At 55.8% G+C, this 27,966-nt stretch overlaps 1 protein-coding gene across 1 annotated transcript in view; it reads right to left on the bottom strand.

Moving 5' to 3' along the window:
* WNT7A (Wnt family member 7A) overlaps positions 1–23,349 on the bottom strand; it is a 58,629-nt gene extending 35,280 nt beyond the window's left edge. Inside the window, exons 1-3 of the mRNA XM_012752458.2 lie at positions 23,096–23,349; positions 18,308–18,534; positions 686–957 (exon numbers count right to left, since the gene is read on the bottom strand). Coding sequence (XP_012607912.1) covers positions 686–957; positions 18,308–18,534; positions 23,096–23,166 — 570 coding nt within the window. The 5' untranslated portion in view covers positions 23,167–23,349. The remainder of the gene's footprint in view (positions 1–685; positions 958–18,307; positions 18,535–23,095) is intronic.
* Positions 23,350–27,966: the final 4,617 nt, after the last annotated feature.

Consider the following 27,966-nt stretch of genomic DNA (forward strand, 5'->3'; position numbering starts at 1 on the left):
CACTTCATCCACCGAACCTGACTTATCACACGCCACCTGGCACTATCCTTTCAGTCTCACCACAGCCCACCCAGGTGGCCACAGATGAGGAAACTGAGGCTGAGAAGAAAGCTACTCGTCTCCTCCCACCTGCCTCCAGGGACTGAGAGGTTTGAGGCAGGAGGAAGACTGAGACCTGTGGCCTGAGGGTGAAGTGACCACAGAAACAGGGGGGAAGGAGCCACTGGGAATCCGCAGGGAGGCGCCACACTGGGCAGGAACTCCCAGCCGGGGAGTCGACTAGACAGGCCCTGTGGTCCACCCTGTGCACCCCCACGGCAGGCCAGGTGAGCGACTCCCCATGGCCAGCTGGGAGACACGCAGGCTGTGGCCAGAGCCTGAGAAGAGGGGGCGGGAGGGTGGCCTGAGGACAGCCTGCTCCGCCCTCCTGAGGAGAGGAGTTCCCATCCGTCCCTCTCTCCTTGTGGAGCGGCCTCCAGTTTGTCTCAGTGGAGACTCAGCTCCCCGACCTCTGCAGGAACCGACAAGCAGACCCGGCCTGGCCTGGAGCCGACGACGCCAGAGCCAGGCAGACCGAGGCTGAGGGCAGAGCCCCATGCTCGTCCCCACACACCCGCCAGAGCTCACGCGCGAGCTGGCCCCAGCATGTCCGTGGGAGCCGCCGCTGCCCTCCCTGGCTGCCTACCTTTCGGCCCGCCTCGTTATTGTGCAAGTTCATGAGAGTCCGGGCATTCTGCTTGATCTCCCGGGCATCCACAAAGACCTTGGCGAAGCCGATGCCGTAGCGGATGTCGGCAGAGCAGCCACCCCACTTCCAGCCCTCGTCCCGGTGGTACTGGCCTTGCTTCTCTTTGTCGCAGCCGCAGTCGCTGAGGTTACCCTGGGTACAGGCAGCTGTGATGGCGTGGGCCACGCCGGCGGCAATGATGGCGTAGGTGAAGGCAGCCTCCCGGCTACCTGTGAACAGAAGAGAGGAAAGCTGGGTCAGGCCCTGGGCATCTGGGAGGAGGCTGAGCTCAACGCAACGGCTCCCCGGGGCTTGGCTGGGCCCCCCTTCCTAACCTCCAAAGAGCTCCCTCCTGGGGCGAAGACCGAGCGCCCATGACGCACACACCCACTCAAGCTCCACCCTGGGCAGCCGGCTGCACAGTGGAGGAGGAAGGCACGCGGCTGGTTGCCCAGGCTCCAGAAGACCAGATGGAGGGCCCCGGCCTGTGACCACCCACCCGCACTCCGGAGCACACCCTAAAGGACCGTGTGACTCGTACCCGGGCACAGAGCTCACAGCATCGTAAAGCAGCGCCGCTCCGACACTGCAGACTTGCTCTGGAGCCAGAAGGCCTGAGTCTAAGTCCCAGGGACATCAATCCCAGGCTCTGTGACTTTGCACCAAGGACTACCCCTCCCTGAGCCTAAGTCTCCTCGGCTGTAAAACGGGGACATACCAGTAGTACCTTCCTCATGGCAATGATGGAGAACGAGACGAGTTTGTGTAAAGTGTTCAGCCCCGTGCTCGGCTCATGGCACTGCCTGACACTGTAGCTCTTGTTCTCGTGCCCACTGTTATTGCTGCTGTGTGTCACCTCACCTGCCACTTTAGACGTCCATCTTCTCCCTTCTTCTGTGGCCCCCTTAATGGATTGTGAGCATCCCTAGGGGAGGTATGGGGTCCTAAACAGCTGGGGTGCAGAAGGCAGAACCCTGGGTGGGAGTCACTGTACAAAGATGGTGCTGCCACCCAGCCCCTTAGCCTCTCAGCCTCTCTGGGCCTCAGTCTCCCCACCTGCAAAATGGGTTCAAGAGGAGTGTCTGCTTCCCAGGGTGAAGCTTGGCCAAGGCGATATATGGGAAGCCCTGCATGTGCTATGATCCCTGAGTGTGCACTCGGCAGGTAGCACCCACAGCCAGGGCAGGCTTCAGGGAAGGCACCTGTGGGAAGAGGCCCCTGAGCCCACAGGCACAATGTGGCGAGGAGAAGGTGTTTCAGGGTGCTGGGATGAGATGGCTGAAGCAGGGGATAGGGCGATGAGGCGACCTCCAAGTTGCTCGAGCCCCAGGTCACTCTGACCCACACTCAGGCAGATCCTTTCCCCACTCGCCTCCTCCTCCGCTCCTGGCCTCCTTCCCAGGCTGCTAAAACTCAAACAACCTGCGCCCCCTACTGCTGCCCCCAACCTTGTGGGCTGGGGCCGGCCCACTGCTGGACGTCGTCTGCCCTGTGCCGGGCGCTTCACTCTGGCCTTCCCTGCCAGCCCACCTCGGTGGCCCTGCTCACGTGACGCCTGGCTCAAATCCCAGCTGCGCCACTTGCTGACCCTGACTTGGGTGAGGTCCTTCCCCACGCGGAGCCTCAGTGTCCTCACTTACGAGACGTGGAGACGCCAGTGCCTGCCTGTGGGAGCCGCTGAGAAGGCGCAGGAAGGGGCGTGCACAAGGCGGAGACGTGTAGCCCGGGGCCTGGCGCAGCAGACACGGGAGGGGGCACCGAGGGGAGGCACCTCAACTGCACCTCAACTCTGGGGCCTCAGAAAGGGATTATTCCATTATTTGGGCACCTGCTGGGTTCCCAACTCTCTGCATTTGTCAGCCCCTTGTTACGAGGAAACATCTCTGAGCACCACCTGCCCATCAGAGGGCCTGGCACAGAGCGGGGACGGGGATCCATCCCCGTGCGGGCACGGGCTCGACTTCTGGCCCTGCTGTAGAGCCCAACGATGCCTTTATTGTGTGAAATCGAGATATGCTGTGTAAGAGCCACCAATGCTGGGCGGGGCCACGTGTTGCAGACAGAAGTGAGGGCAGGAAGGAGGGACAGAATGTGACCATCCTTGTGCTGCTGGGCTTTGCAAGGGAGGGAGCTTTCAAATCAAAGCCAGGAGGGGACAGGACACCAGGCCTTGAGCCTGCTGAGCCAAGACTTTGGAAGCGGTAGAACTTGGTGGACAGACCCCAGGGAGAGGGCAGATGAGAACCTGCACCCGCCCTCCCAGCAAAGCCAGACGGCAAGCAAGCAGGTCTGTCCCAGCCAGAGCAGGAGCTGGGGGCTGCGGGGGGATCCAGGACCTTCTGGAAACCGGTAGCCACGCTCCTGCCTTTGCGCAGATTGGAGGCTCGAGTTTACCACCCTCCCCCCGCCCCCCGCGTGCTCCAAGGCTCCAGGCAAGCGGAAGCCTCACCCCAGTCTAGTGATTTCCGAGACCGCAGAGCAGCAGAGAGAAAGGCCCCCCAGCCCGGGCACCAGCTCACGTGCCAGAGTATCCACCGCACAAGAAAACAAAACACCGGGGAGAGAGCCAAGGACAAGATGGCATCCTCAAGGACACGGGCAAAAAGAACAACCAGCTGGAGAGCGGGGGGACGTCTCTGTTCCACTGCTTTCCAGCCGTGTGACCTTGGGTGAGTTGCCTGACCTCTCTGCTTCAGTTCCTCCACTGTAAAATGAGGTGACAACAGTACCCGCTTTCTTGGGGTGGTTGAGAGGATCAGAAAGAATTAACAATGGCGACCCACTTAGCTGAGAGCTGGGTGTGAGAAAGTGGCCCCGAATACTTGAGCTTTTACAGTTCTTCATCGTAATTGATGACAGCAGTAACACTTTCTCAGGAGAGGGCTGGGGTCAGGAGGAGAGGTCTTCCCTCGTCTTCACTGACAGCTGAAGAAACCGAAGCCAACAAGAAGCTCTGACCTGCGCAGGACGCAGCTGAGCCGCAGCGGTGGCCCTGGACAGGCGCGGCCCAGGGATGGACCGAGCGCGAGGGCAGCAGGCGGTGACCGCGCAGCTGCGGCCCGGGAGGGCGACTGTCGGGTCAGAGGACAGCAGTGCGCAAGGGGCCGGCGTCTGGCCTGTGCCTCCCCGGGCGGCGGGGCCAGGGCGGGCGGCCAGCCCAACACTCCTCGTAACGGTCCCGTGCTCCCCTGCCCTGCCTCCAGGCGGGCGACCGTCCCCAGGTGTCCCGAGTGCCCTGAGCAGCCGAGAGGGCCAGACAGCCGGCTGCAGACCTGTTCCCGCCAGCCCGCGGTGGGGGAAGGGCAGCAACACCCTGGGACGCATTTAACCCCCAGTTCCAGGCAGACTCGGCCACATGAAGTCCGATCGAGGGCCGTGGCCTCCCCGCCCCGCCACGCTGCGCCCCAGCACCCGCTGCCGAGAAGAGAAGGCTGCAGACCGCCGAGCAGGGCGAGGGGCCGCCGTTCTGGGCGCCAGAGCTCTTGGGGACCCAGGTGCGTTGGGACTCTGAAGAGTTTCTGGTGACTGTGCCATTAACTCTGACCCCGCCCTGCCCAGCAACGTCAGAGGGGGACTGTCCTGTCCCCGCCCCTCACGGACCCGGAGGACGCTGCCCTGGGCCCCGCTGGCCTGTGACCGACATAGGGCCTGTTAACCTCTTTGAGCCTGTGCTGCTGCTTCCGTGGAATGGGCGCAGAGTGCCCTAGAGCCGAGTGAGCCCGGTCGGGACCAGGGGCGGGCGCTGCGCAGGTGCCCGGATGTAGTACGTGCTCAGTGAACACCAGCCACTGCTGCTGCTGCTGTTGTTAACACTGTCACTGAGTCCCATTCCAGCCTCATCCATCACGCTCCATATACTCTGCGATGTCCCAAAGGACAAGGCAGCCTCAGGCAGAGGCAAGTGTGTGGGGCTGTTCCCGTGTCTGGCTACTTAATAAACATCTTTGGAATGAATGAATGAATGAATGAATGAATGAATGAATGAATGAATGAAAGCAAGCTCTGAACAGTGACCAACAGGCACATGAGTGCTTATTACTTGCCAGGCTCTGTGCTGAGCTCTTTAGAAGAGGACAACAACCCTTCAAGGGAGGTAATTACTGCATCCCCATTTTGCAGATGAGGAAACTGAGGCTCAGAAAGGATCTGACCAGGCAGGCGGATGACCTCTGGCCCCTGAGGGCCCATCTTCTGGGCATTCAGCAGGACAATATGCCTCCAGGGTGTCAGCACGGAGTCAGTCAGAGGCTTAGGGATTTTTTTCAGGAGAAGGTGGAAAAGGTGGAGAGAAAGGAACATTTGTTGAACACCCACTATGTGCCAGGCTCATGCTTGGTTCCCGGTGCAGTATTTTGCACCAATCCCCAATGGCAGACACCATTCTCCACAATTTTACAGCTGAGCAAATGAAGGCTGATAGTTAAAGTGATGCACTGAGATCAGCCACCTGGGAACCACCCAGAACTGAATTCAAGGCCCAGGTTGGGCAATGTCCTCCTCAGCCCCGCCCCAGCTCCTTCCTGGCCCACCAGGACACCGGAAGCACCACAGGGAGAGAGTCCTCTGGCTTCAGGCATCAGCTGTTGTCAAAATGCGCTTATTTATGTCAAGAGATGACATTCAGTTGCTACCAGATAAAACTTACCAATAAACAACTTATCAGATCCATTCAAATTGGAGGGCTTGCTAAGCAGAGAACATGATTTACTGGTAGAAAGAAAGTAGAAAAGGATCCTGAATCTTAACACTTCATACTCCCAGGATGACAGCTGTTAAAACTGCACCCATCCCTGCCTCCCTCACTTACCCCAGGTGGGGTGGGAAAACTGAGGCTCAGAGAAGCTAGGAGACTTGCCCAGGAAGAGCCAGGATGCAAACCTGGAGGTCACATGCTGTCTTCAACCAGTCCAAGGACTCCCCTGGACCCTTCTCACACTCACTGCTCTGAGAACAGTCCCCTCTCAGCTGCCTAGGGAAGCCCCTCTGGTTGGGCAGTTCCTCAAATGCCATCTCATTTGTCTCTCAGAAGATATCTGCAAGGGCGGTTCTGAGCAATCTGTTCTACTGCTGCAGAAATGGGATGGGATGATATAGCCAATGGCACCTAGTTAATAAAAAGCACAGTGAAGTCGCACACAATGCTTAGTATTTACCAGCCTCTGTTCTAAGGGCTCAACATGGATCACTTAATCCTGGCAACAACTCTATGTGGTGTGGACTGTTATCATCTCCATTTTACAGCTGTGGAAACTGAGGCCCAGAGACATGATGTAACCTGCAGGGGTTTAAACTCAGATAGGCAGGCTACAGAGTCTGATCACCCTCCTGCCTCAAGGTCACGCACGTGACCACACCAGTCCTACTGCCTCCTGACAACACTTGTCCCCAGATCTTCCGCATGGAGCCGGTGAGCAAATCCTGGGCGTGGCCACAGCTGAGTGTGCACCCTCCAGGAAGAGGCTTACCCCTACTCTGGTGGTGGGGACAGTCTGCCTCTCCCTCCTGCCCAGGTGCAGAGGAAGAACTTCCATCAAACCCTGCTCCCCCTCCTCCTCCTTGACCAGGCCCTCTGTTCCTCTATGCAGTAGATATTTCCTGAGCACCTACTGTGTGCCAGGAACTGGCTAGGGGCTGGAGAAACTGAGATGAGGAGTTCACAGGGGGACAGGCAGCAAGATCCTGTCACTCAGTGGCAGCTGAGGACTCTGGAGAACGTAAAACAGGGCAGTGATGGGGGCGAGGCATCTGGGTGATGACTTCTGAGCAGGGGGCAGGCCATGAGGCTCTCTGGGAGGGGAGATGACTCCATCTTAGGGGGCAGCCTGAGTGACGGCCCTGACATGGTGTGGCTGGCAGGTGGCAGGAACAGGTGAGCCAGAGGGGTATGAAGGAGGAAGGGCTGTGGAGGTGGGCAGTGGTGGGTCCTGCCAGCCCACACCATCCTTCCCTGGACAGAGGCCCCTCCTCTCCCCAGAATCAGAGAGCAGACACCCAGAGCCACAGACATACAGCCCAGGGGTCCCTCCTGGAAGGGTAGGTTCAAGGAGGATGGAAGATTTGCCCAAGGTCACTGGTGACTCTGCAAGATCAGAGGATTGAACCAGGGTCTCCTGGCTCCCAACATGGACTTCCCACCCTCACCTCCGCCTCCTTAACTCTGAACCCATTCACCTCTCCAGGTAAAGTTTCCACCCAGACACCCAGGGAACCATCCTCCTGGGACATCCCAGGTGATTTAGCTCAGAACAGATAAGATGGAGCTTGTCGGTCCCTTCTCCCCATTTCCTATTCAGTGGGGTGACAGAGCAAGGACTCTGCCTTCGTAGTCTCAGCTTCCCCAACTATGAAATGGGAAACCTTATTGTCAAGTTGCTGTGAAAATTAAATGTGTCAAGAGCCCCCAGAAGGTGTTCAATAAAGAATGGTGAGTGTTGTCACTGAGATGAAAACAGGGAGCCCAGACGGCACCCTTCATGGTTCCAGCTCCATAATGATCCTGGTGGGTGGGTACAGAGGAAATAAACTGGTGTCCAAGCCTGCCGAAAGATTCCGTTCCACCGCCCTGCATGGCCGCTGTAAATGATTTGCACCGGAATATTATCTGGGTGTATTTACGGTATCTTACTGGAAACCACAAAGTGCATTGTATTTTTTTTTTCTTTTGCTATTTAAAGCCAGGGGGTCAGAGAGCAAGCAATGTGCAGTGACACACGCTGAAATATATGATGATTTGGAAAATACACAGATGGAAAATGGTTGCTATTGCCAGCCCCGTGGCATGGTAGATCACAGCCCCTCTGAATGGCTCAGAATGCTACATGTGGCTGTCTCTGTCCAGAGGAACCAGGGAGTCTCTTGATAAACAACTGGAAGATTTGGGGGTGCAGGGAGCCTGTGTCTGGGCTGAGCCTGGAAAGGTAACAGGCCCACAGCTAGGGACACTGGGGGAGGGGCGTGTGCAACCTCCTCCCTTCTCTCCATCATAGGGTCTGTCTTCCCATCGAACAAGGCCAGAGTGCACTACTGACCACCCCTCAGTGGCCAGTAACTGCCCCTTCCTGCCACTGCACATGCTGTTCCCTCAGCCTGGACATGCCCTTCCTGGCCCATCTGCCGGCTGAGGAGCAGTGAATGTTGCCCAGGTAGTTTCAAAGCAGAGCCCTGAAGGCCAATGAGCCTGGGTCCACATCCTGGGTCCTCTTCCCAGTGGCAAGACCTTCAGTGAGTTAATTCACCTCTCAAGTTTCCTGAAATGGGAATAATACCTGCCTCCTAAGGTTGTTTGGAGGATCAAATAAACCAATGTGCACAATAGGCTTGGCCCACACCTGGGACGCTCTTATGAGATGCACTATTGGTTAGTGCCACATCCACCAAGCCATAGCCTCTTCCCTCTGAGGGCCTCCCTCCTGTCCCCTCCCTCCGTTTGTGGGCCAGCACCTTATCCATCCTCATTTTGTATGGAATGGGATTATCAGTTTCTCCCCACTAGGTTGTGGGGACTTGGATTATTTATCTGTGAAACCTCAACACTTGAATGAATGAATGAATGTGCATGTGAAAGCAAGTGAGTGAGAGAGAGTGTGTGTGTCTGTCTGCCATTTGAAAGCTGGAAAGAGGACATTACAACAAAAGACTCATCTCAAAGAATACTGTCAGGAGAGCTAAAACCCAGGATGAACTGAGGCTTGCAAAAAAAATGCAAACGAGACAAAAGTCCTTTGTTTGCTGTGTTCTAAGCAAGAATAGGGAAGAATAGGACTTTTGCTTGGGCAAGCTGGCGCACTGTTAAGAAATGGCAGGGAAAAGTGGAGCTGGCCCGCCCCATGCTTCTGTCTGTCTCGCTGGAAAGGTCTTCACGTCCATCCTCCCCAGCATTCATCAGCTCACCAGACGTGTGCTCTGGGACGGGCTCACAGCCCCAGATGGCTACAAAGATGAAACCCTTTCTTGTGGCATGTGGATCCCCAGATGTGGGACCCTGAGCCCAGCCAGTCACCTCAGGGAGAGGAGGGAGATGCTCAAGTGATTGCTCAAGAGAAGCGGTGACAAATTAGATGGAAGCAGAGCCCACAAATGCATCAATTTTTCCTGGTTCACAGAGGAGGGTGGACTCCAGAGGCTGAATCCTAGGTCATCTGTGCCCATCCCTGGAAAAATTCCGGCGGGGGCAGGGGTGGGTACCCAACGGGAGGCCGTGAGCATGTGGAAAAGAATGCAGCCATCCCCAGGAGCACAGGCCAGGAAATCACCATTTCTTTGCCGATGATAATGCTGGAGACATAGCAAATTTCTGTGTGTGCAAAGAATTTGATCATCTTCCTATGTCCTGTCTCACCCCTGATTAAATCCCTCTGACAAATCCCTTGCCAAGCAAGTCCCCTGAGTCTGGTGCCCCAAACTTGGTCCCCCCTCATTCACCATCGTTGTTGGCCCTTCTACCCCACACCCTGGAGTCCCCGTGCCAAGCTGCCCTGGATGCCCAGGGCTTCCATCTGGGTCACACCACCAAGACTTTCCTGCTGCTCCTCCTCTTCCCCCAGGCTATGGACAGCCCCTATTCCAGGTGACCCTGTAGGCAGCTTCTGGGCTCATTCTCCCAGTGCCCTCTCATCTTCCACCAGGTCCCCAGAGCACTTTTCAGCTCAAACTTCCCTGTTTGCACCCATCAAACAGCAAGCACCCCAGGCACAGCCTGCAGCCAATCCATGTGTAGTTCCCCAGCATTTACTCCCAGAGACTCTGATAAACACCTGCCGACAGGAAGTGGGTAAATGGGTGGACATACAGGTCAGGGGACGGAGGGCTTATCCCATGAGCATTTAACTTACATAAATTTAACTGAATGCACCAGGAAAAAATAAAATATTACATACTTATATTTTGGATTTGTACTATTCCTTCTATACAGTGCACTACTGTATATATATTCTACATTTATGTGGAATGTTCTGCACCTGTATAGAAAACCAGGTATTCTGAGTTGTATGCATGAGTGAAGGAACTTTAACATGGACTAGACCAGATTTCACTGTCCACGTCAAAGTCAGAAGCTAGGATGTGCCTCCTGGGGACAGATACTGATATCAAGGTTGGGTGGATATACTTTTGGTGGACTCCAGGTTGGTCCAGAAACCCCATTCTGAGTATTGTCCATCTGCAGGGTCTCCAGAGCAGGCTCCGGTGTAGGTGCCCCTGAAGAGCAGCTCCACAGGATGGTCAGTGAATCTAAGTTTGGGAAAAAGGGGACGAAGCCTGCTCAAGCTGCTTTCCTGTCTGCAGGAATTTTCAGAACCTTTAATATGCTGGTGGGTGCTCTGACTGTCTAGGAGCAGGGAGAACAACACGCTGAGTTCTCCCGTTTTTTCCTCCAGGGAACCTCCTTTTCTCCCCAGGGCAGCTGGCAGTGGGGTGGGGTGGGGTGGGATGGAGAGCGGGAGTGGGGTTGGCTGAGCAGACCCTGGCTCAGCTCCTCTGAGTCGTGCTGCAGGAGCCTGTCCAGGCCTTGAGTCCACACTTTATCCCAGTAGAAGCCAATGCAAAGGTAGAAGAGGAAAGAGAATAGCTGATCAAATCAACATTCAAACAGATTTTGGCAAGCGGGAATGCTTGGCTAAAATGGATCTAAAAGACAACGTGCAGACATGAGTGTCAGTCTTGTATTCTGGGTCAGTCTTGTACCCACACAGGACAGGGAGCACTGAGCACACTTGTATGTGAGGTGCTGCTCAGGCCTGTGCTCCAGGACTCAGAGCAACCATGGACATGTAGGTAGAAAGGAGCTTGCCTGCCCCAGGTCAGGCGCTTCTTCACGGGTTCCATGAGGACCTACTGCATGCCAGGCCCTGGGCCAGGCACTGGGCCGGGAAGAAGACGATCAGCAGGTCCAGGCTCCAAGGAGCCTCGTGGTGGGGGAGAAGACTAATGCTAGACACATTCTTGCAAAATAAGCAAAGTCACCTCCCAAAGTGGTTAAGTGTCCTAAAGGCAACAGCACAGGGTGCCATGCTGGGGCAGGGAGAGGGGAGGTGTCTCAGGTGGGATAATCAAGGAAGACCTCCTGGCGGAGGTGGCCCTTGAGTAGAGACCTGCATAATGCCAGGTAGGACAGGCTGCCACCATCACTCAGGGACTTCCCCCACCACCTGTCCTTCTCTCCACCCCTGCCCCAAAGATGAGTTGGGGCATGGTGTCCCTACATCCACTTAGCCCTCCCGTGGGGACGCTGCCCTCCATATGCCAGGGACTGTGTCACAGGCCTCTGTTCCCTCACAGAGCTCCTTCTGGGTGGAGATAGGCACACTAATAACAACGCAACTGCAATGTGTGGAGCGCTTGCTGTGCACAAGCATGGCTCTGAGTGGAGTAAGTAATCTCCTCCTCCCGCCACCTGTGAGGTAGGTGCCATCATTACTCCCATGTGGTCAAGGGCCACAGCAGGAGGCCTCAGGCCTAAACTGTTAGCACAAATGAGCAAATAAAAACACCAAGGTAAGGCTAGGCTGGGACAGGCAGTCTATGCTGGAGAGGGGGTAGTGGAGGCTTCTCTGAGGGTGACAGGTGAGCAGACATTGAAAGGGTGGGAGAGCAAGGCAAGCTGATGTCTGGGGAAGAGCACTGAGGTAGCAGGAACACTGAGGGCAACGGCCCCGAGGGGGAAGGACTTCAGCAGAGGTCTGTGAGGGAGCAGGAAGCAAGTCTGCAGTTTGTTCTCAGGGCAACAGGAAAGCACAGTGACGTTTACACAGCGGGCGCCATGCTTGTGGTGACCCTGGGAAGATGCTACGCTGGATGGCTGCCTGGGCAGGGGTCTGAGAGAGGAGGTGGGTACATTAGGAGGTTGATGTGTTAATAGTTGTCCAGGCAACAACTCTCTGAAGATGGAGGCTTGAACCAGGAGCTGGTTGTGGAGGTGGTGAGAAGTGGAGGGATGTGGGGATATATTTAGGAGGTAGAGTCCAAATAGTGAGCTTAGATTAGTAATCAGAGCAATAGCTTCCACTGCACCAAGAATAAAAGCCAGAGCATCTCCAATTCCTTAAATTTCTTTTCATATGACATGTCACACAAGGAGGAAGGGACATCCTCTAACAGACCCAACTCACCACATGCCAGGATCTTACATCCTATATCACATAATGCCACTGCCACCCAGAGAGGTGGGCTGTGTGACTCCCTGATTCTGCAGATGTGCAGACTGTGCTCAGAGTCACCAGCAAGGTAGGAGCGGGGCTGGGATGGAAACCAGTCCATGCGACTCCAAGTCCAGTGCTCGCTTGGCCACCTCACAGCCTGCAACAAGACAAGAGGTTCCCACACACATGGCAGCCTTGAGAATCTCAGATCTGGCAGGCTTACATGGACAGAAGAATCCTTCCAGCAACAGTGAGCTCATTACTGACGTCATCCCTGCCACAAGGCAGCCATATGACTCTGGTGGCCTCTGCCTCACTGAGTGAGATGGAGGTGGACACACTTCCTTTTGGGGATGACAAGGACCAAATGAGGTGAGGAGGAGAGAGGGCCGTCTCAGCTCCTCAGTAAAGAGACAGTAGACAGGAGAGAGAGGGAAGCCCCACGTGGCCACTCACCCTGAGGCGCCACCAGAGTCAGCCCCAGCTCCCCTGAACCTCGACACCAGCTAAATCCCATTGGCCAACCTCATGGAAGAACCCACAGCCCCACAGAAAGTGGGCGAAAAGCACGAAGAGGTGCAGCCCGTAAGCATAGGAAGAGGTTCCAACCTCATCACTTCTCAGCGAGATGCAAATTCAGACAACAGTGAGGTTGCATTTTCCACCATTCACGGGGTGAAGATGCAGGAGCCGGGACAGTACTGAGTGTGGGGGAGGCCGAGGAGCAACACGCTGTCTGGCGGGGGTGGGACTCACAACCACAACTAAATGCAACCAAATGAAATGGTGTGCTTTTAGGGAATGGATCTATAAGATAAATTACACATAAACAACAAGGGAACGGGAAACCCAAGATTCAGAATCGAGGATGCTTGGCTTGGGAGGGAGGCTCAGAGAGGTGGATGACAAGTGTCTAGTAGTTGTGTTGGGTAGAAAGTTCGAGGAGGGCTCACTATATTCTTTAAGCAAAAGAGAAGCCTAGAGGGAGGTGAGGGACTTCTTAGCTTTCCTCCAAGGTTGATGGTCACACTGGGCCTGGGTGGCAGCTGATCAAAATGACGTGGGGCCGCACATGACACTCAAGCAATCCCTGACATTCGAGACTCTTGATAGCCGGTTTGCCATCTCACCTGGTCCCTGAGGCTGCAGACCCCTGTTCACCACCCCTATCTCCCACAGGCCCATGTCTTTGCCCCGCTGTCCCTCTGCCTGAGGTCCCACTCACTGACTGTGGATATGTTTCCACCCATCAAGACCCAGGTCAAGGCCATCTCCACCATCCACACCTCTCCCGCCATCTTGGGAGCTCACCTCCTACCACACCCCAGACGCCTTTCCCTAAAGCAGGGACCATGCTGCTTTCCCTAAAGCAGGGGACTGAGTTGTGTCCCCCCAGAATTCACATGTTGTGGCCCTAACCCTACTACCTCAGAATGTGACTGTAGTTGGAGCTAGGAACTTTAAAGAGGTGATCAAGTTAAAATGAGACTGTTAACATGGGCCCTAATCCTGTGTGACTTGTGTCTTTGTAAAAGAGGAGACAGGATAAGAGACACCAGGAGCACACACACAATGGAAAGGCCACATGAGGGCATGGAGAGAAGGCAGCCACATGCAAATCAAAGAGAGAGGCCACAGGAGAAACAAACCTGCCCATACCTCCGTCTCAGACCTCACCCTCCAGAGCTGTCAGGCATACATTTCTGTTGTTTATGCCACCCAATCTGTGGTGTTTTGTAGGACAGCCCCAGCAGATGAGCCTCCCTGAGACCAATCCTCTCCCCTGAGAGATGGCCTGGGCGGGGCTCCGAGGCCAGGTCAGCAAAAGCACTGTTTTCCTTGGCCACTGTGATGGGTTTGGGGTGGACACACCACTGAAAGTCAACCCCCATTAGCTGGTCCCATCAGAGTGAAACTCAGAATTTCTGCAGGTGCTGCTGGGGAAAGACCAAGGCTCTTTCTGGGGGGACTTGAACCTGGAAGTAGCCTTGGACCTGTGTCTGCCATCGTGTTGCACCAAGAGGTGGCCCTGGGGTTGCTGGCCCAACACTGCCCCTGGGCCCGACCATTCCAAAAGCCTGAGAAACACCCCCTGGCTTCCCGATTCCTCAGGCAGCCACACAGTCCCCCTTTTACCTAACACACCTTGAACTGGGTGTCAGTTTCTGGCGTCTAAGGGGGCTTACCCACTGCATGCCCATCACCTGCTCCTCAGATCTACGCAGGAAAACTGGAACACTCAGAGGGAAGACAGGGCCACCAAGCACAGGCAGAGCTGGGGACCTGACTGGAGGGTGAGGTGGGGGTGGAGGATGAGATTTCAGGTCTATGGGATAGAGAGCCCTTCTTCTTCGGTCCCAGAGCCTTAGCTACTCTCATGGCCGCTCTGAATAAAATACTACATTTCCCAGCATACCCTGCAGCTAGATGTGGTCATGTGACTAGGTTCTGACCAATGAGATGTAAGCAGAAATATGGGGTGGAGCTTCTGGGAATCTCTTCAAAGGCAGCTGGTGGGTCCTGTTGGGCAAAGTCAGGACTTGAGGGCCAGAACTCCAAAAGCCAAAGACCATACCGCTGATCCTCACCCTAAGAGGCAGTACTTGTTAGCTGGTCATTCCCAGAAAGAGGCAACCCCTCAGGGGTGAGAGCACTGGTGAGGAGCCCGTCACCCTAAATGTGAGGCTTATTTCTTGTAAAGGTGCCCTGGAGCAGGAAACCTGTTTCTGTAGAAGGAAAACAAAGCTCAGAAGTCACTTCCGTGACTTCTCAGACTGACGGGGTCTCACTCGACTCCTCTCCCTCTGGTCCCACAGCCACTACCCTAGAAGCCCAGGCCAAGATAAGCCCTTCCTGGCTGGCCAGTAGGTTGTCAGCTTCCCTTCATCCTGGCAGCTTGCTTCTGAGACAGCTCTCCACCGCCAGCACTGAGGCCCGAGCCACTGTCACCTCCTGCCTGGAAGACCCAACCAGACACCTGGCTCCCACACTTGCCCCTCTGCAGTTCATTCTCTTCCCAGCAGCTGAAACAGTGCTGCTAAATCCAAATTTGGATGCTGTCATTCTCTTACCCTCCCCCTCTAGGGGCTCCCCATTCACATTTCCTGACCTGGCCCAACAGATGCTGCGCCATTCAGCTCCTGGCTGTCTGAGCCTTCCTCTTCCCCCATCACTGTACTGCAGCCACACCGGCCTCCTCACTGTTCCTCAAGGTGTTCACCAACCACATTCCTGCCTCAGGGCCTTTGCAATTACTGTTCCCCTTGCCTGGCCTGCTCTTCCACCAGAAATGCCCAGAGCTCCCCTCCCTCACAAACCCAGAGGCCTTTCCTGGCCAAACATGCTGGAACAGTAGCCTCCAGCCATAATGGGCATCCAATAATTATGTGGTGAATGTGTGAATGAATCAATGAATGACATAATGAATGAATGAATTTATATGCAACCTTTAATGAATTTTCCAGAATTTCTATTAGGTTGAATCATATGGCACTACCATTTTTGTGGCTCAAAAATCATCACACAGCAGTAATTTCACAGGTTCCACCTAACGTCTGGCAGTCACGCCCATGCTCAAAACCCTCCAACAGCTTCTACCACCTAGAAATTCAAACTCCTTAGACTGACCCCACAGTCAGACTTCCTGACTCCAGCTCCCACTCCCTTCTGGGCCTGCAGATGGTTGCCCTGGCATCCCTATCTCATGGGTTTTCTTGGGCTCCTCTTTGCTGGAATTCCCCACGGCAACCTCCGCATGCCCAAGCCCAATAGAATGCCTCTTGCCACTGGACTCTGCTCCTTTCTGGGGTAAACTGGCAGTGTTCCTCCTCTTCAGCAGCTGGGGGCTGCTTGACAGCAGGGGCTCTTTGCTCAGGTCCTGACGCCCCCAGCCTTCTTGCTACACCCCCATGGGCACTATTCTAAAGCCAGCCGATGCACTGGCTACTCTGAGGGTGCAAGTTGTGCTGGAATGCACCCCATCCTGGGAGACCCTGGCACTCAAATTTGTTGACTTTGGGCAAGTCCCTTCTGAGCCTCAGTTTCCCCATCTGTAACATCTCATATATCAGCAAAGCTACAAGTTTACTGTAATCCTAGCTCTCTGGGAGGCCGAGGCGGGCGGATTGCTCAAGGTCAGGAGTTCAAAACCAGCCTGAGCAAGAGCGAGACCCCGTCTCTACTATAAATAGAAAGAAATTAATTGGCCAACTGATATGTATATAAAAAATTAGCCGGGCATGGTAGCTCATGCCTGTAGCCCCAGCTACTTGGGAGGCTGAGGCAGAAGGATCACTCGAGCCCAGGAGTTTGAGGTTGCTGTGAGCGAGGCTGACGCCACGGCACTCACTCTAGCCTGGACAACAAAGCGAGACTCTGTCTCAAAAAAAAAAAAAAAAAAAAAAAAGCTACAAGTTTAAAATAATTCCAGAGTCTAGGCCTGGGTCCTAGGAATAGGGTGTGTGTGTGTGCATGTGTGTGTGTGTGTGTGTGTGTGTGTGTGTGTGTGTGTGAGAGAGAGAGAGAGAGAGAGAGAGAGAAAGAGAGAAAGCTTGAGTAGGAGAGTACAGAAAAACCACATGTGACAAGATAAGCCACAAGAAGCTCACAAGACTGAGATGTTGGTCCCCTAAATCAGAGTGCCAGTGATGATGCCATCTCACTGTAGGAACCAGGTAGTCCCATCTTCTCTCTGGGCCTCAGTTTTCCACTACAGGTGAGCCTTGGGGTTTGGAACGGGAGAAGAAGGGCAGAAGGCACAAGGCAAACTCATGCACAGCACAAATGCTGGAAAAGGCTCGCCTGCAGACAGAGGCTCCGTAAGAGCGGCACCACCCTCTCTGCAATTTACTCTGAGTGTAGGGTCCTGTTCTGCGGTTTGCTCAGGGCTTGGTAAGAAGGCACCTACAGAATATGGTGACAAAACCAGGCCTGCTGCAGGACTGGGAAGGGGGAAGAAAGCATTCAGTGGTGAGCTTGGGCATAGAGCCCCTGCCCTCATGAAGCTGACCCTCCCAGTGAATGGATACAGACAGCGCTAAGAGCTGGGATGGGATAGGATGCAGCTTCAGCGGAGAGAGGACTTTCGATGGGCGGATCAAGGAGGCTCTAGGAGACCTGAGCAGGGCCAGGAGTGCGGGCTGTGGAAAGGAGCTAAGACAGAAGGAATGTGCAGTGCTCGGGCCCCAAAGCAGTATCCAGTGTGCTGTGTTTGGGGAAAGGCTAGGCAGAGTGAGCAAGGGGAAGGGGAGGGAGCAGCAGTGGCCAGAGAGCAGTGTCATGGGGATTTCTTTCTGATGGGAGGAAGCCTCCAGAGGGTTTTAAGCAAGGTAATGACACAATCTGATTTCCATTTCACAAGGATGAGCCTGCATGCTGGGTGCAGAAGAGTCTGCAGGATGGCTGGGGATGGCAAGGAGATGCGGTGGTGGGAGCATGAGACAGCCCAGATGTGAGGCAGCGTGACCTGAGGGGGAAGCAGTGAGTATATGGAGAAGTGGCTGGATTTGGAGTGGGTCTTTGCAATATCCCAGTGGACATGCTGATGTTGGGGCTGAGGGAGAGGAGAGAGAGAACACAGGGTGCTCTTAGAGCAGTCATGCGGGAAGGTGACCCACCCCAGCCCAGAGAGACCTGAGGCTGCTCTGACTTGCAGGGAAGCTCACGGTGCAGAAGCAAGCCTGCTGTCCCTGGCCCTGAGTCCCGATGCACACAGTAAGACACACAGCGCCGCCTTCTCCTCACGGACTAGGACATGTAGGAGACCAATATCGCTGTCCCCATCCCCCTTCCACCAGGCTTTTGTCAAAATTGCTTTAGCAGTCAAATGTGTGGCTCAAAACTCTGTGTGTATATGTGTGTCTATGTGTGTATGTCCACATAGACCACACAGACCACTCTCGTAAAACAGGGGCTGCAATATCAAAAGCCACAGGGTTCCAGTGGATTATGCAACAAGATTGTGCAGGCTGGCAGCCGTAGGGAGTGGTGGGGACTGCGGCAGTGAATGGGCTACCCAGGCTCTATCTAAAGGAAGCTGTGTTCTCAACTCCAGCCCACTGCAACCATGTGGGCACATGTGTAAACCATCGGTAGATCTGCAAACTTTTCAAAAGAAGCCAGAAATTCATATTTTTAGGTAAAACAACTGATTTTTACATTTGGGCTTCCGCTTAAGACATATTCAGCACTTTAGTACTGAATCAGCAGGTTAGTACTGGGCCATCAGGTGCTGCTTTTCAACTTTACCAATTGGGGTAGTATGGACTCAAAGCAGAGACCTGACCCTCCTCAACAGACCTGAATTCAAGGCATGGCACTTACAAGATCCCATATGGAGGGACGTTCTAGCAGGGGGCAGGTGAGGGGGTCCCAGGAGTTCCTAAGGGTATTCTGGTCCTCCCATAGCCTCTAAGACCCTGCTTGTGGTGTTAGGGTGAGCACATACCCACTTTGAGCTCCTTCCCAAAGACGGTGCGCTCCCCCAGTGCAGAGCAGTTCCAGCGGCCATTGCGGAACTGAAACTGACACTCGTCCAGGCCCATTTGCGAACCTTCTCCAATGACGATGATGGCGTCGGGCCGGCTCTGGCAGATCGCCCGCTGTCTGGGAGCCAGGCCTGGGATCTTGTTACAGATGATGCTTGCGCCCAGAGCTACCACTGAGGAGAAGCCCCTGCAGGGTGACACAGGGAAATGGAGTGTTAGGCCAGCAAGGTGGATGGCACCGCCAAGAGACCCCACCTAGGTGTCCATCCCTAGCCACCCCACTTCCCCCAGCAAGGGTCTCCCAACTCTTTTGATCCTGCACCCCCAGCCCATGTATATTCATTTATAAATTGATAAATTCCATGTAGGCTCTTGTATCAATGCATATATTCAATATTAGTGAAGCTTGATTTAGTTTTTAGAAACTACAAAAAAGATGATGTATTTTTACAAACATTATACTGAGTGAAGAAAGCAAGTCATTCAATTAAGCTTCCTTGAGTTTGTGGTAGGATTCAATTGAGATGAAGCTCAAAAACATGGGAAAGCAACCCACTATTGCTAGGAGGCCCTCCGCGGTGCGGCTGTAAAAGCAAGCAGGGAGTGATGACTTCAAACTTCCGGGCCACAGCCGCCTCTGAAGGGCACACAGATGTTCATTTACAAAAACTGGTTACACATTGTAGTATATGTTTCATTATGAAAAAGCTTAAAAAGGAATCGTAAGTCTTGATGTTTTCTTCCTGACTGCCCATGAAGCACACCTGTCCCACTGTGGACGTGACCGGCCTACAGGGTGCGTGTGCCTGTCCCCACCAGAGTTCCTACCTTCCTCAACTCATCCCCTGAACACATAACTATGGGGCACCTGGCCGTGCCAGGCACTGCGCTGGGAGACAGGTGTGCCTGGCAGGCGGGGAGGCAGACGATGGCCTCAGGCGCCATGGAGGGAGACTGCGCAGGTGTCACGAATGAACAGAACAGGCCGTTTCAGACAGTGACACGCACTATGATGGAAGTGAATATGCTGTGACGGCAGCTGAGGGTGCAGCGGTGGGGAGGAGCCACTTTAGCTGGGACATTCATGGCGACTTCCCTGAGGCAGGGACATTGGAGCAGGGATCTGAATGGCCAGGAGGCAGCAGGGGAAGATCCCAGGGTGGGAGTGTGGGTGGGGGGATGGGTATTCTGGGCAGAGGGAATAGAAAATGCAAAGTTCTAGGAGGGGTACAAGCTTGAAGTGTCCAAGAAACAGAAAGACCATGGAGGCTGATGTGAAACCGGGGCTTGAGAAGAGCAGGGCCTGCGGAGAGGACTTGGTTCAGGGCCAGAATGTTCTCAGGTGCATCAGGCAGCATCACGGAAGGGCTGTCAGCAGGACACTGACATGATCCGATGACCCCTGCTCCGTGTGTGAAAGGACTGGGGGTGCGAGAGCAGGAGCAGGGGACCAGGAAGCCTAGAGGTGGTGGTGGCTTGGCCTGGTGGCAGTGGTGGGGATGGCCATAGGTGGAGCTGACGGCCTGATGGATGGGCAGGGTCGGGCAGGGATACAGAAGGTGCAAGGGCAACAGAGGCACTAGTGTCACTCCTGGGCATCTGGTGGTGCCATTTCTAATATCAAGATAACTCCAAAAGTTCATCAAGAGAACTTTTAAAGAGAAGACCACTCCCCTAATGTCCCACTTTGGTTATAATAACAGGAGCGTCTACTTACTGGGGGCCACTGCCAGCTACGGGGCAAGCACCTCACCCTGGGGCCCTGCTGTGGGAAGCTGTTCTGGAATTGGGATTTTTCAGGGATGGGCTCCCCTGTGTCAATGACACCTGGAGATGATGTGGACCCATTGCCCTCCATATGCACACTTGACCGCCCCTGCCCTGCTTCCCTGGGCTCCCGCCACACATAGGCCCTCTCCCAACCATAGGCCCTTTGTCCTGGCTAGCCCTCTCCCTGGAAGCTCCCTCACCCCTCATCGTCACCAGCTTGTCTTCAATCCTGTGACCTCAAGGGTCACCTCCCTGACCACCCCAGCTAAGGGAACCTCCCTGCCCTCCCCACCCTGATAACTTTCCATCACAGTCTCTGTTCTGTTTCCTTGATACTCTTGGTTATTCATGGTCTTCTGAAATGTTTTAATGTGTGTGTTGTTTGTAACTTGAGTGCTCCTTTGTTTATCGCCTGCCTTCCTCGGGAGGCTATGCTCTTTGAGGGCAGGGAGGCAGACTGCTGCTTCACTAAAGGGCTTCTGAATGAATGGATTGTGGCACTTCAAGGATGTTGCTCAGGGTGAGTACCTGTCACACAGCAGGTGCCCCCAAACATGCATAAAATGCATCAGTGGACTTTTGGGGCTTCCCCACCATGTGCCAAGGTGGCACGGCGGGTCCTGTCACAAACATCAGCTCATGCAAACTTTCTAAACAGCCCTGTGGGGCAGCAATCATGTCTATCTGAAGCATCTGGAAACTGAGGCTCACAAAGATTGAGACCTGGAGGAAGGCATTCAGCTTGCAGGTATGAGAGGTGTGAAAGCCTGGCTCTATCACATGTACCTCAGTCACTAAAACAGAGTCTACCACACAGCCAGAATGTTCGGAATGTTTGAGGAAGGGGTAGTGGGAAGATTGAGTGGAGATGTTTTCACCACAAGTCAGGAGGAACCTCTGAACACCTGGCTGACCAGCAAGAAATCTTTACACCAGCAGAGAGTGTAATGGTATATTGGGGCCAAGAATTCTGGGGAACAATAGTCAAACACCTTGAGAGTCTGGCCTAGGTTGACATCTGAGCTGCCTTCACTTACTAGCTGTGTGACCTCAGGCAAGTTCTCTTCCCTCTCTGTATTTCAGTTTTCCTGTTGCTAAAAGGAGGGTATTGGTAACTAGTCCCCAGCTCATAGGGATGCCATGAAACGTGCATGTTACAACAGGAAGTCTTAGAAAGTGCCAGGAGCATACTGAATACTCAGTGAATGTGGTGCTGTTGTAGTGATTATTATTGGATCAGATTGTTACGAGGGCTAGTGCGGAATCCCCTGAACTACTCAAATAAAATAAGAACAGTGCAGATGTCCCACCATCAATCAGAAGCTGCTAGGAGCTAGTCACATCTAGGGAACTTGAAGACCTCTTAGGGACGTCTGGACTTCACCCCCCAGCCCATTTTACAGATGAATAGCCTGGGGCTCAGGGAGCAGCAGGGCCTGGCCCTAAGGCACCATGCAACCCCCACCTCCCAGTCTGGCCTCCCCTGAGGGGGAAGGCCAGTGCCCTGCCTGCTCCCTACCGCCGGAGGTGGCCCAGGGAGGGCGGGGCGGCCAGGGGAGGTTATTTTCTGCTGTTTTTCCTTTCTCTCTGCCCTCCCCGGGACCCTCCGCCCTGTTTCTAATTAAAAAGGAGATAAAGCCGCAGGCATCGAGAGCCAGTGGGCCTGAGCCGCTTCCTGGATGCTGGATGTGTGCGGGTCGGCGGAGCGCGGGCCAAGATGAAGATTAAAGCAGGGAAAAGAGAAAAGCCACCCAGACGCGGGCGAATCAATAACACTTAAACGCGCCGGCAGGCTGGACCCCGCAGCCGCCTCTCCGCCCGCGGTCAGGGCTGGCGGCAGCCTGGTCCTCGGTGAGCACCTGTTGGCCACGGCTCCACTGCTTAAGCGACCCTGTCGCAGACACGCGGGTGAGAACCTGGGGGGCTGGGGGTAGTTGTGGTGAAACACAAAGGATGTGCTACACATGCCCCCTGGCTGCAGCCCCTGAGTTCCGCTCCTCCTTAAAGAGGTGGCGGGGGAGGGGCGGTCAGTGCTGGGTGGTGAAGCGCCAGAACCTCTATCAACCCTAGAGCCCCACACCTGCCCTCCGTGTCCCACACGCATTATCTCCTAAGTACAAAGGGTGACTGGCCACGCAAATGCAACTCCAAGACGCTCCCAGCCATCCCCTCCCGCCTACAGGCCAAGACCCCCCTCACAGTCTCCCCGCGCAGAAATGCTGGGGTGACGCCTGAGGGCTACTCTGCGGGCACCTGGCAGCCTCCGGTGCCCAGTGCCAAGGTGCAGAGTGCCCTGGGTGCCTCTCCCGTGCTGGCTCCGTGAGCTAGTCTCCCTGGCGTCTCGGGCCATCTCTCGTCCTACGTCTGTGTTTGCTGGGGCTGGGAGGCGCTATCCCTTGGCCAGAGAAGGAGCTCTGGGGGTCTGAGGGTCCCTGGAAATTGGGTGGTGCTAGAGCTCTGAGTCGCGGTTTAAGCCTTTGCCCCAAATGTCCTTCCCTCCGGGTACCTGTTCCCTGCTTGCACAGACCGCCGCGCCTGCCACCTGGGGACTGTCCAGTCTCTAGGAGCCGCAGTCTCCGTGTGCAGAGTCCCTCTCTGGGTCTGGGAACTGAGCTGCGGGAGCAGCCGCGACCTACCCTCCCTAGGCCCCGTCTGAAGGGTCCTTGGGATAGGCTGAGCCTTGCCGGCAGCCGGCCCTCTCACAGTCCCCCAGGCTGGAGCGTCCCTGCTGGCTGTCTCAGGTTCTGGGGGCTTGAACATTCAGAGGCTCTCCGGATGGCCGGTCCCCTGCCTGAGTCTCCTGGGTGTCCGCCTGCGGGACGCCTTTGTGCGCCCACCACTCCCACGCCGCGCCCACCCGGCTCTCGGACAGGCTGAGCGAGTTGGTGGCCGGCAGCAGCTACCGAGCGGCACACCTCCCTCCGCGGGCCGCGCCAACTTTGCCTGGACACGCGTGGAGGGGCACAGGCAGCCCTTACCCGATCCGGAGGTAGACCATGCCCAGGCTGAGAAAGAGGTGGCCCAGGCAGCGCCGCGCTTTCCGGTTCATAGTCCCCGCTGGCCGCCGGGGCCGCGGGCCGGGCTGTGCTAATCCCGCGGGCCGGCCCCGGCGGGGCAATCAACATAGCCCGCCCGGAGGCGCGGGCCGAGGCGTCCCCGCGGCGGTCTGTCCGTGCGCCCGTCCGAGCGCTCGGCGCCCGAGCCTCGCCAGGAGCGCGGGAGCCACGGAACGGGAGGAGGGAGGGAGGAGCGAGTGCGGCGCGGGGAGACGCTGGGCTGCGCGCTGGCTACCGGTGCAAATGTGCGAGGCGCGGGCAGTGCGGGGGCACTGCCGCCTCCCGCCCCCGCCCCCGCTCCCGCTCCTCCCTCCTCTCCCCTCCCCTCCCCCACTCCCTCCCCGGAGCGCCCTCCCCTGTCCCCGCGCCCGCGGGACAGGCCCGCCATCCCCGGGCGCGCGCTCGCGCCTCTCTCCGTGCACTCCCGCGTGCCCCCTCCCTGCCTCGGGAGGCGGGGGCGCAGAGGCGGTTGCGGGTAGGTGGGAGACCGCTCGCACCCCACGCGTCACTAACTCGCAGGTTGCGGGACGAGTGGGCATCCAGACGCTACCCTCGGGTGGAGGGGATCAGACTCGGCCGAGAGCCCTCGGGCCTTGGCCTGCGGTCCCGCCGCGGGTGGCGGGGCGCATCTCCGTTCCCCCTTCCCCCGGCTCGCTAGTCCAGCTTCAGGGGAGGGCGCGCCTTCTGCGACGCTACCGGCCCAGCGGGTGCAACGGGCTCCGCCTCTTCCTTCCCCACCCCTATCGATTGGAGGGTGCGGGCAGCCTCCGTGGGGTCCTGTAGTGCTGGCAGACGGAGTGGGCCGAGGCCCGGCTACCCCGCACAGCCCGGCCCGGGGGCGTCCGAGCCGCCCGGGCGTGCCGCTCAGCGGGCCTCTCCGAGCGCGCTCGAGGCGACACCAGGCGGGCGCGGCCGGTGATGCAGCTCGGCCTCGCTCCCGGGGACGGAGGGCTCTGAGCATCCTGGCTGACCAGGGTGCTGACCAACTTCCTTCCATAGACACCCAGTCCACTGAGCTAGGGGATATCGGACTCAAGGTTCAGCTGAAGAAATGGAGGCTCCAGGAGATGAAGGTGGTTCCCCAAAGTCTCTGGCTAGTAAGCGGTAAAGCCACATCAGAAACAAGGTGTGCTCAACTCTAGTAACCTCTCCCCTACCCCACCTGTCCTTCAAAGACTTCCTTTCTAAATTACACACACACACACACACACACACTTCCCTGAAAGCCACTGTGCATTTCATGCATTTACGTTGCACACGTGTCTGTGCCGGGCACCATGGTGGGCACTGTGGACACAAGGAACAAGAAAGGCCAGAGCCCCTCCTCCTAGAGTCAAGAAGGGAGACAGACCGTCAGTAAACAAACGCACGGTTTTAGGTAGCACAGGCTCAAGTGAAGACCGCAAAGCTGGGTTATGGGAGAGGGAATACTGGGTGCTGGAGTTTATTTTAGATCTGAGAAGGTGGCATTGGAGCTGAGACCTGAAGGATCTGGGGACCCAGCATTCCTGGAAGAAGGACCAGCAAGTGCAAAACCTCAGAGATGGGCATGAGCCCAAGGGATGTGATGATGATGGGCTGTGCTCAAGACAGAGAAAGAAGGCCTGGCAGGGGAGGTAGAAGGTGGGGTATGCAGACCCTGTAACACTGTGTGGCACATCAAGGACTTTGGATTTCAGGGGTACATTCAGTGGAAGACATTGGGGGGATGAAGAAGTGGGTGACTTACCTGCTTTGTGCATTCAAAAGCTCCCTTTGGCTGTCCTGCAGAGAACCCACTAAGGGAATGGGGAGGGCCAAGCAAAGTGCAGCCAGGCAGAGCAGAGAGGAGACCACAGCTCCGGTTTACAAAATATTCATGGTGTGGGTTAGGGTGGTGCATTTAGAACATGGCCACAAAATTATCTGACACTCCCCACATTGAGAGATGGGTTCTCTGTACCATCCCTGCTTGAATCTGGGTGGATAGGCTTGTGATGGTTTCCACCAATAAGGTGTGGCAGAATTGTGTGCACAAATAGCAAGTTTCAGGGATAAAAGACAGTGCAGCTATGCAGCCTGCCTTTTGTTGGCTGGAACACTCATGCTGAGGCCCTGAGCCACCATGGAAGAAGCCTGGAGGCTGCCATGCTGTGAGGAAGCCCAGGCATAGGTAGGGGCCAAGTGTGAATGCTCCAGTCCACAGTCCCAGGTAAGTTCTGCACTGGAGACATCCAGCCTGGGAGCCAGACACGTGGGTGAAGGCACCCCAAGATGACACTGGTCACAAGGAAGCAGGGCTCATGGAGGTCCAAGGTACCTGGAGAATGGGGTATCAAAGGGAATGAGGGTGCGGGGAGATTTGCAGGGAAAAGGCCTGACATGGAGTCTGGGGACTCATGGCATATTAAGAAATGTGGTCCTTATTATAAAGGGAAGCAGATGTCACATGAACAGATTCACACCTCAGATGGCTCATTGTGGCTGTTGTGGGAACCAACAGAAGAGGGCCAGAAATGAGGGCAAGTCAGGAGGTCTCAACAACCATACTGGGGGAGCAGGCCCAGGATGGTCAAGGTGGGAGCAGATGGTGAGGAGAGGAGGGGATGGACTTGAGAGCTAGTTTGAAGGCAGGATAGGCAGGATGGGGACGGCCTTGAGGACAGCATCCTGTCCCGGGAGAGAATGTGACTGGTGAGGACAACACAGAAAAGGGACCCAGGAAGGAGTTCTCAGGGAGATTAACTTGGTTTTGGACAAGCTGAGCTTGAAGTGTCTGTAGGTCACTGAAGGGGTGGCTCAAGGCGTGTGCCTGGTGCTCAGGAAGGAGAGTTGTGGCTGTGGAGAGTGCGGGGTCACCACTGCCAGGAGTGGGCAGGGATTCACACTGAGGTGGACAGGACAGCCTGGCAGGCCGAGATGGATGAGTGGGGAAAGCCCTTTGCAGGACCCCAGGAACTCAGCATGATTTAAATAATCAGCTGGGGAAATGGAGACACTAAATGTGACTGATGAAGATGAGCCCCAGAGGTAGGGAGTTAATCAGAGAGTGAGAAGAAGAAAGGAGTTTTTAGTGTCAGACTTCACAGAGAAGGCAGGGGAGGCAAGGGCTGAAAAGGGTCCAATATTGTCACCCTGGCCTCAAAGAGCCTTGCAGTCTAGCTCCAAATTACCCTTATGGCCTCCACATTTCCCAGACTCCTGTGCCCATATCACAGCAAATGAGTAGTTCCCACTAGCATTTACAAAAAGGCAATAGACCAGAAAATATCAGAGGGCCATTGTACATTATAAGGTTCCAACTCTGTGTATGTGTATTTTGGGTGTGTATGTATGTACATTGTGCGTTGTGATTTTTTAAAAAAAAATGAGAGACTGGTGTTGCAACCTGTCATTCCTTTGCATCTGCCTAGAATGCCTTTAGCCCTCTCTTCCACCTGGTAAACTCCTACTTCATCCTTTAAGCCCTACCCAAGTAGGGCTCCTCTGAAAAGCCTTCCTTGATCAATGTTCCTTCTGTCCTAAGCACTTAGTCTCTTCCTCAGTCATTCATTCATCCTACATTCCTTCAGTCTACCCACGGTAGACTGGCAGGTAGGGCACTGTGTGGAAGTGGCTGTGTCAACTTACCCACGAGAGATGGGCAGGTAGGGTGCTGTGTGGATCTGGCTGTGTCCACACACTCATGAGAGACGGGCAGGCAGGGTGCTGCTTTGGACTGGCTGTGTCCACTCACCCATGGGAGAGAGGCAGGCAGGGCGCTGTGTTGAACTGTGTCCACAAACCCACGGGAGACGGCCATGCTGGGTGCTGTGTGGAACTGGCTGTGTCTAGTCACACATGGGAGACGGGGAGTTAGGGGGCTGTGTGGAACTGGCTGTGTCCACACACCCACAGGAGAGGGTCAGGCAGGGCGCTGTGTTTAACTGGCTTTGTCCACAAACCCTCGGGAGACGGGCAGGCAGGTCTCTGTGTTTAACTGGCTGTGACCACACACCCATGGGAGACGGGCAGGCAGGTCTCTGTGTTTAACTGGCTGTGTCCACACACCCCCGGGAGACGGGCAGGCAGGGCACTGTGTGGAACTGGCTGTGTCTACTCCCCCTTGGGAGACCGGCAGGCACGGCGCTGTGTTGAACTGGCTGTGTCCACTCACCCAAGGGAGACGGGCAGGCAGAGCCCTCTGTTGAACTGGCTGTTTCCACTCACCCACGGGAGATGGGCAGGAAGGGCGTTTTGTTATACTGGCTGTGTCCAAACACCCACGGAAGACGGGCAGGCAGGGCACTGTGTGGACCTGGCAGTGTCCACATACCCACAGGAGACGGGGAGGCCGCGCGCACTGTGGAACTGGCTGTGTGCACTCACCAAAGGGAGACGGTTCGGATCGGCGCTGTGTGGAACTGGCTATGTCCACTCAACCACGGAAGATGGGCAGGCAGGGCGCTCTGTGGAACTGGCTGTGTCCACACACCCACGGCTGACGGGCAGGCACGGGGCTTTGTTGGACTGGCTGTGTCCTCACACACACGAAAGACGGGCAGGCAGGGTGCTGTGTGGATCTGGCTGTATCCATACACCCACGGGAGACAGGCAGGCAGGGCGATGTGTGGAACTGGCTGTGTCCACTCACTCTCTGGAGACGAGCAGGCAGGGCACAGTGTGCATCTGGCTGTGTCCACAAACCCACGGGAGATGGGCAGGCAGGGCACGGTGTTGGATGGGCTGTGTCCACTCATCCACGGGAGACGGCCAGGCAGGGCGCTGTGTTGAACTGGATGTGTCCACACACCCATGGAATGCTGGTATGCTGG

The sequence above is a fragment of the Microcebus murinus genome, chromosome 21, assembly GCF_040939455.1.
Source record: "Microcebus murinus isolate Inina chromosome 21, M.murinus_Inina_mat1.0, whole genome shotgun sequence".
Classification (NCBI taxonomy): domain Eukaryota; kingdom Metazoa; phylum Chordata; class Mammalia; order Primates; family Cheirogaleidae; genus Microcebus; species Microcebus murinus.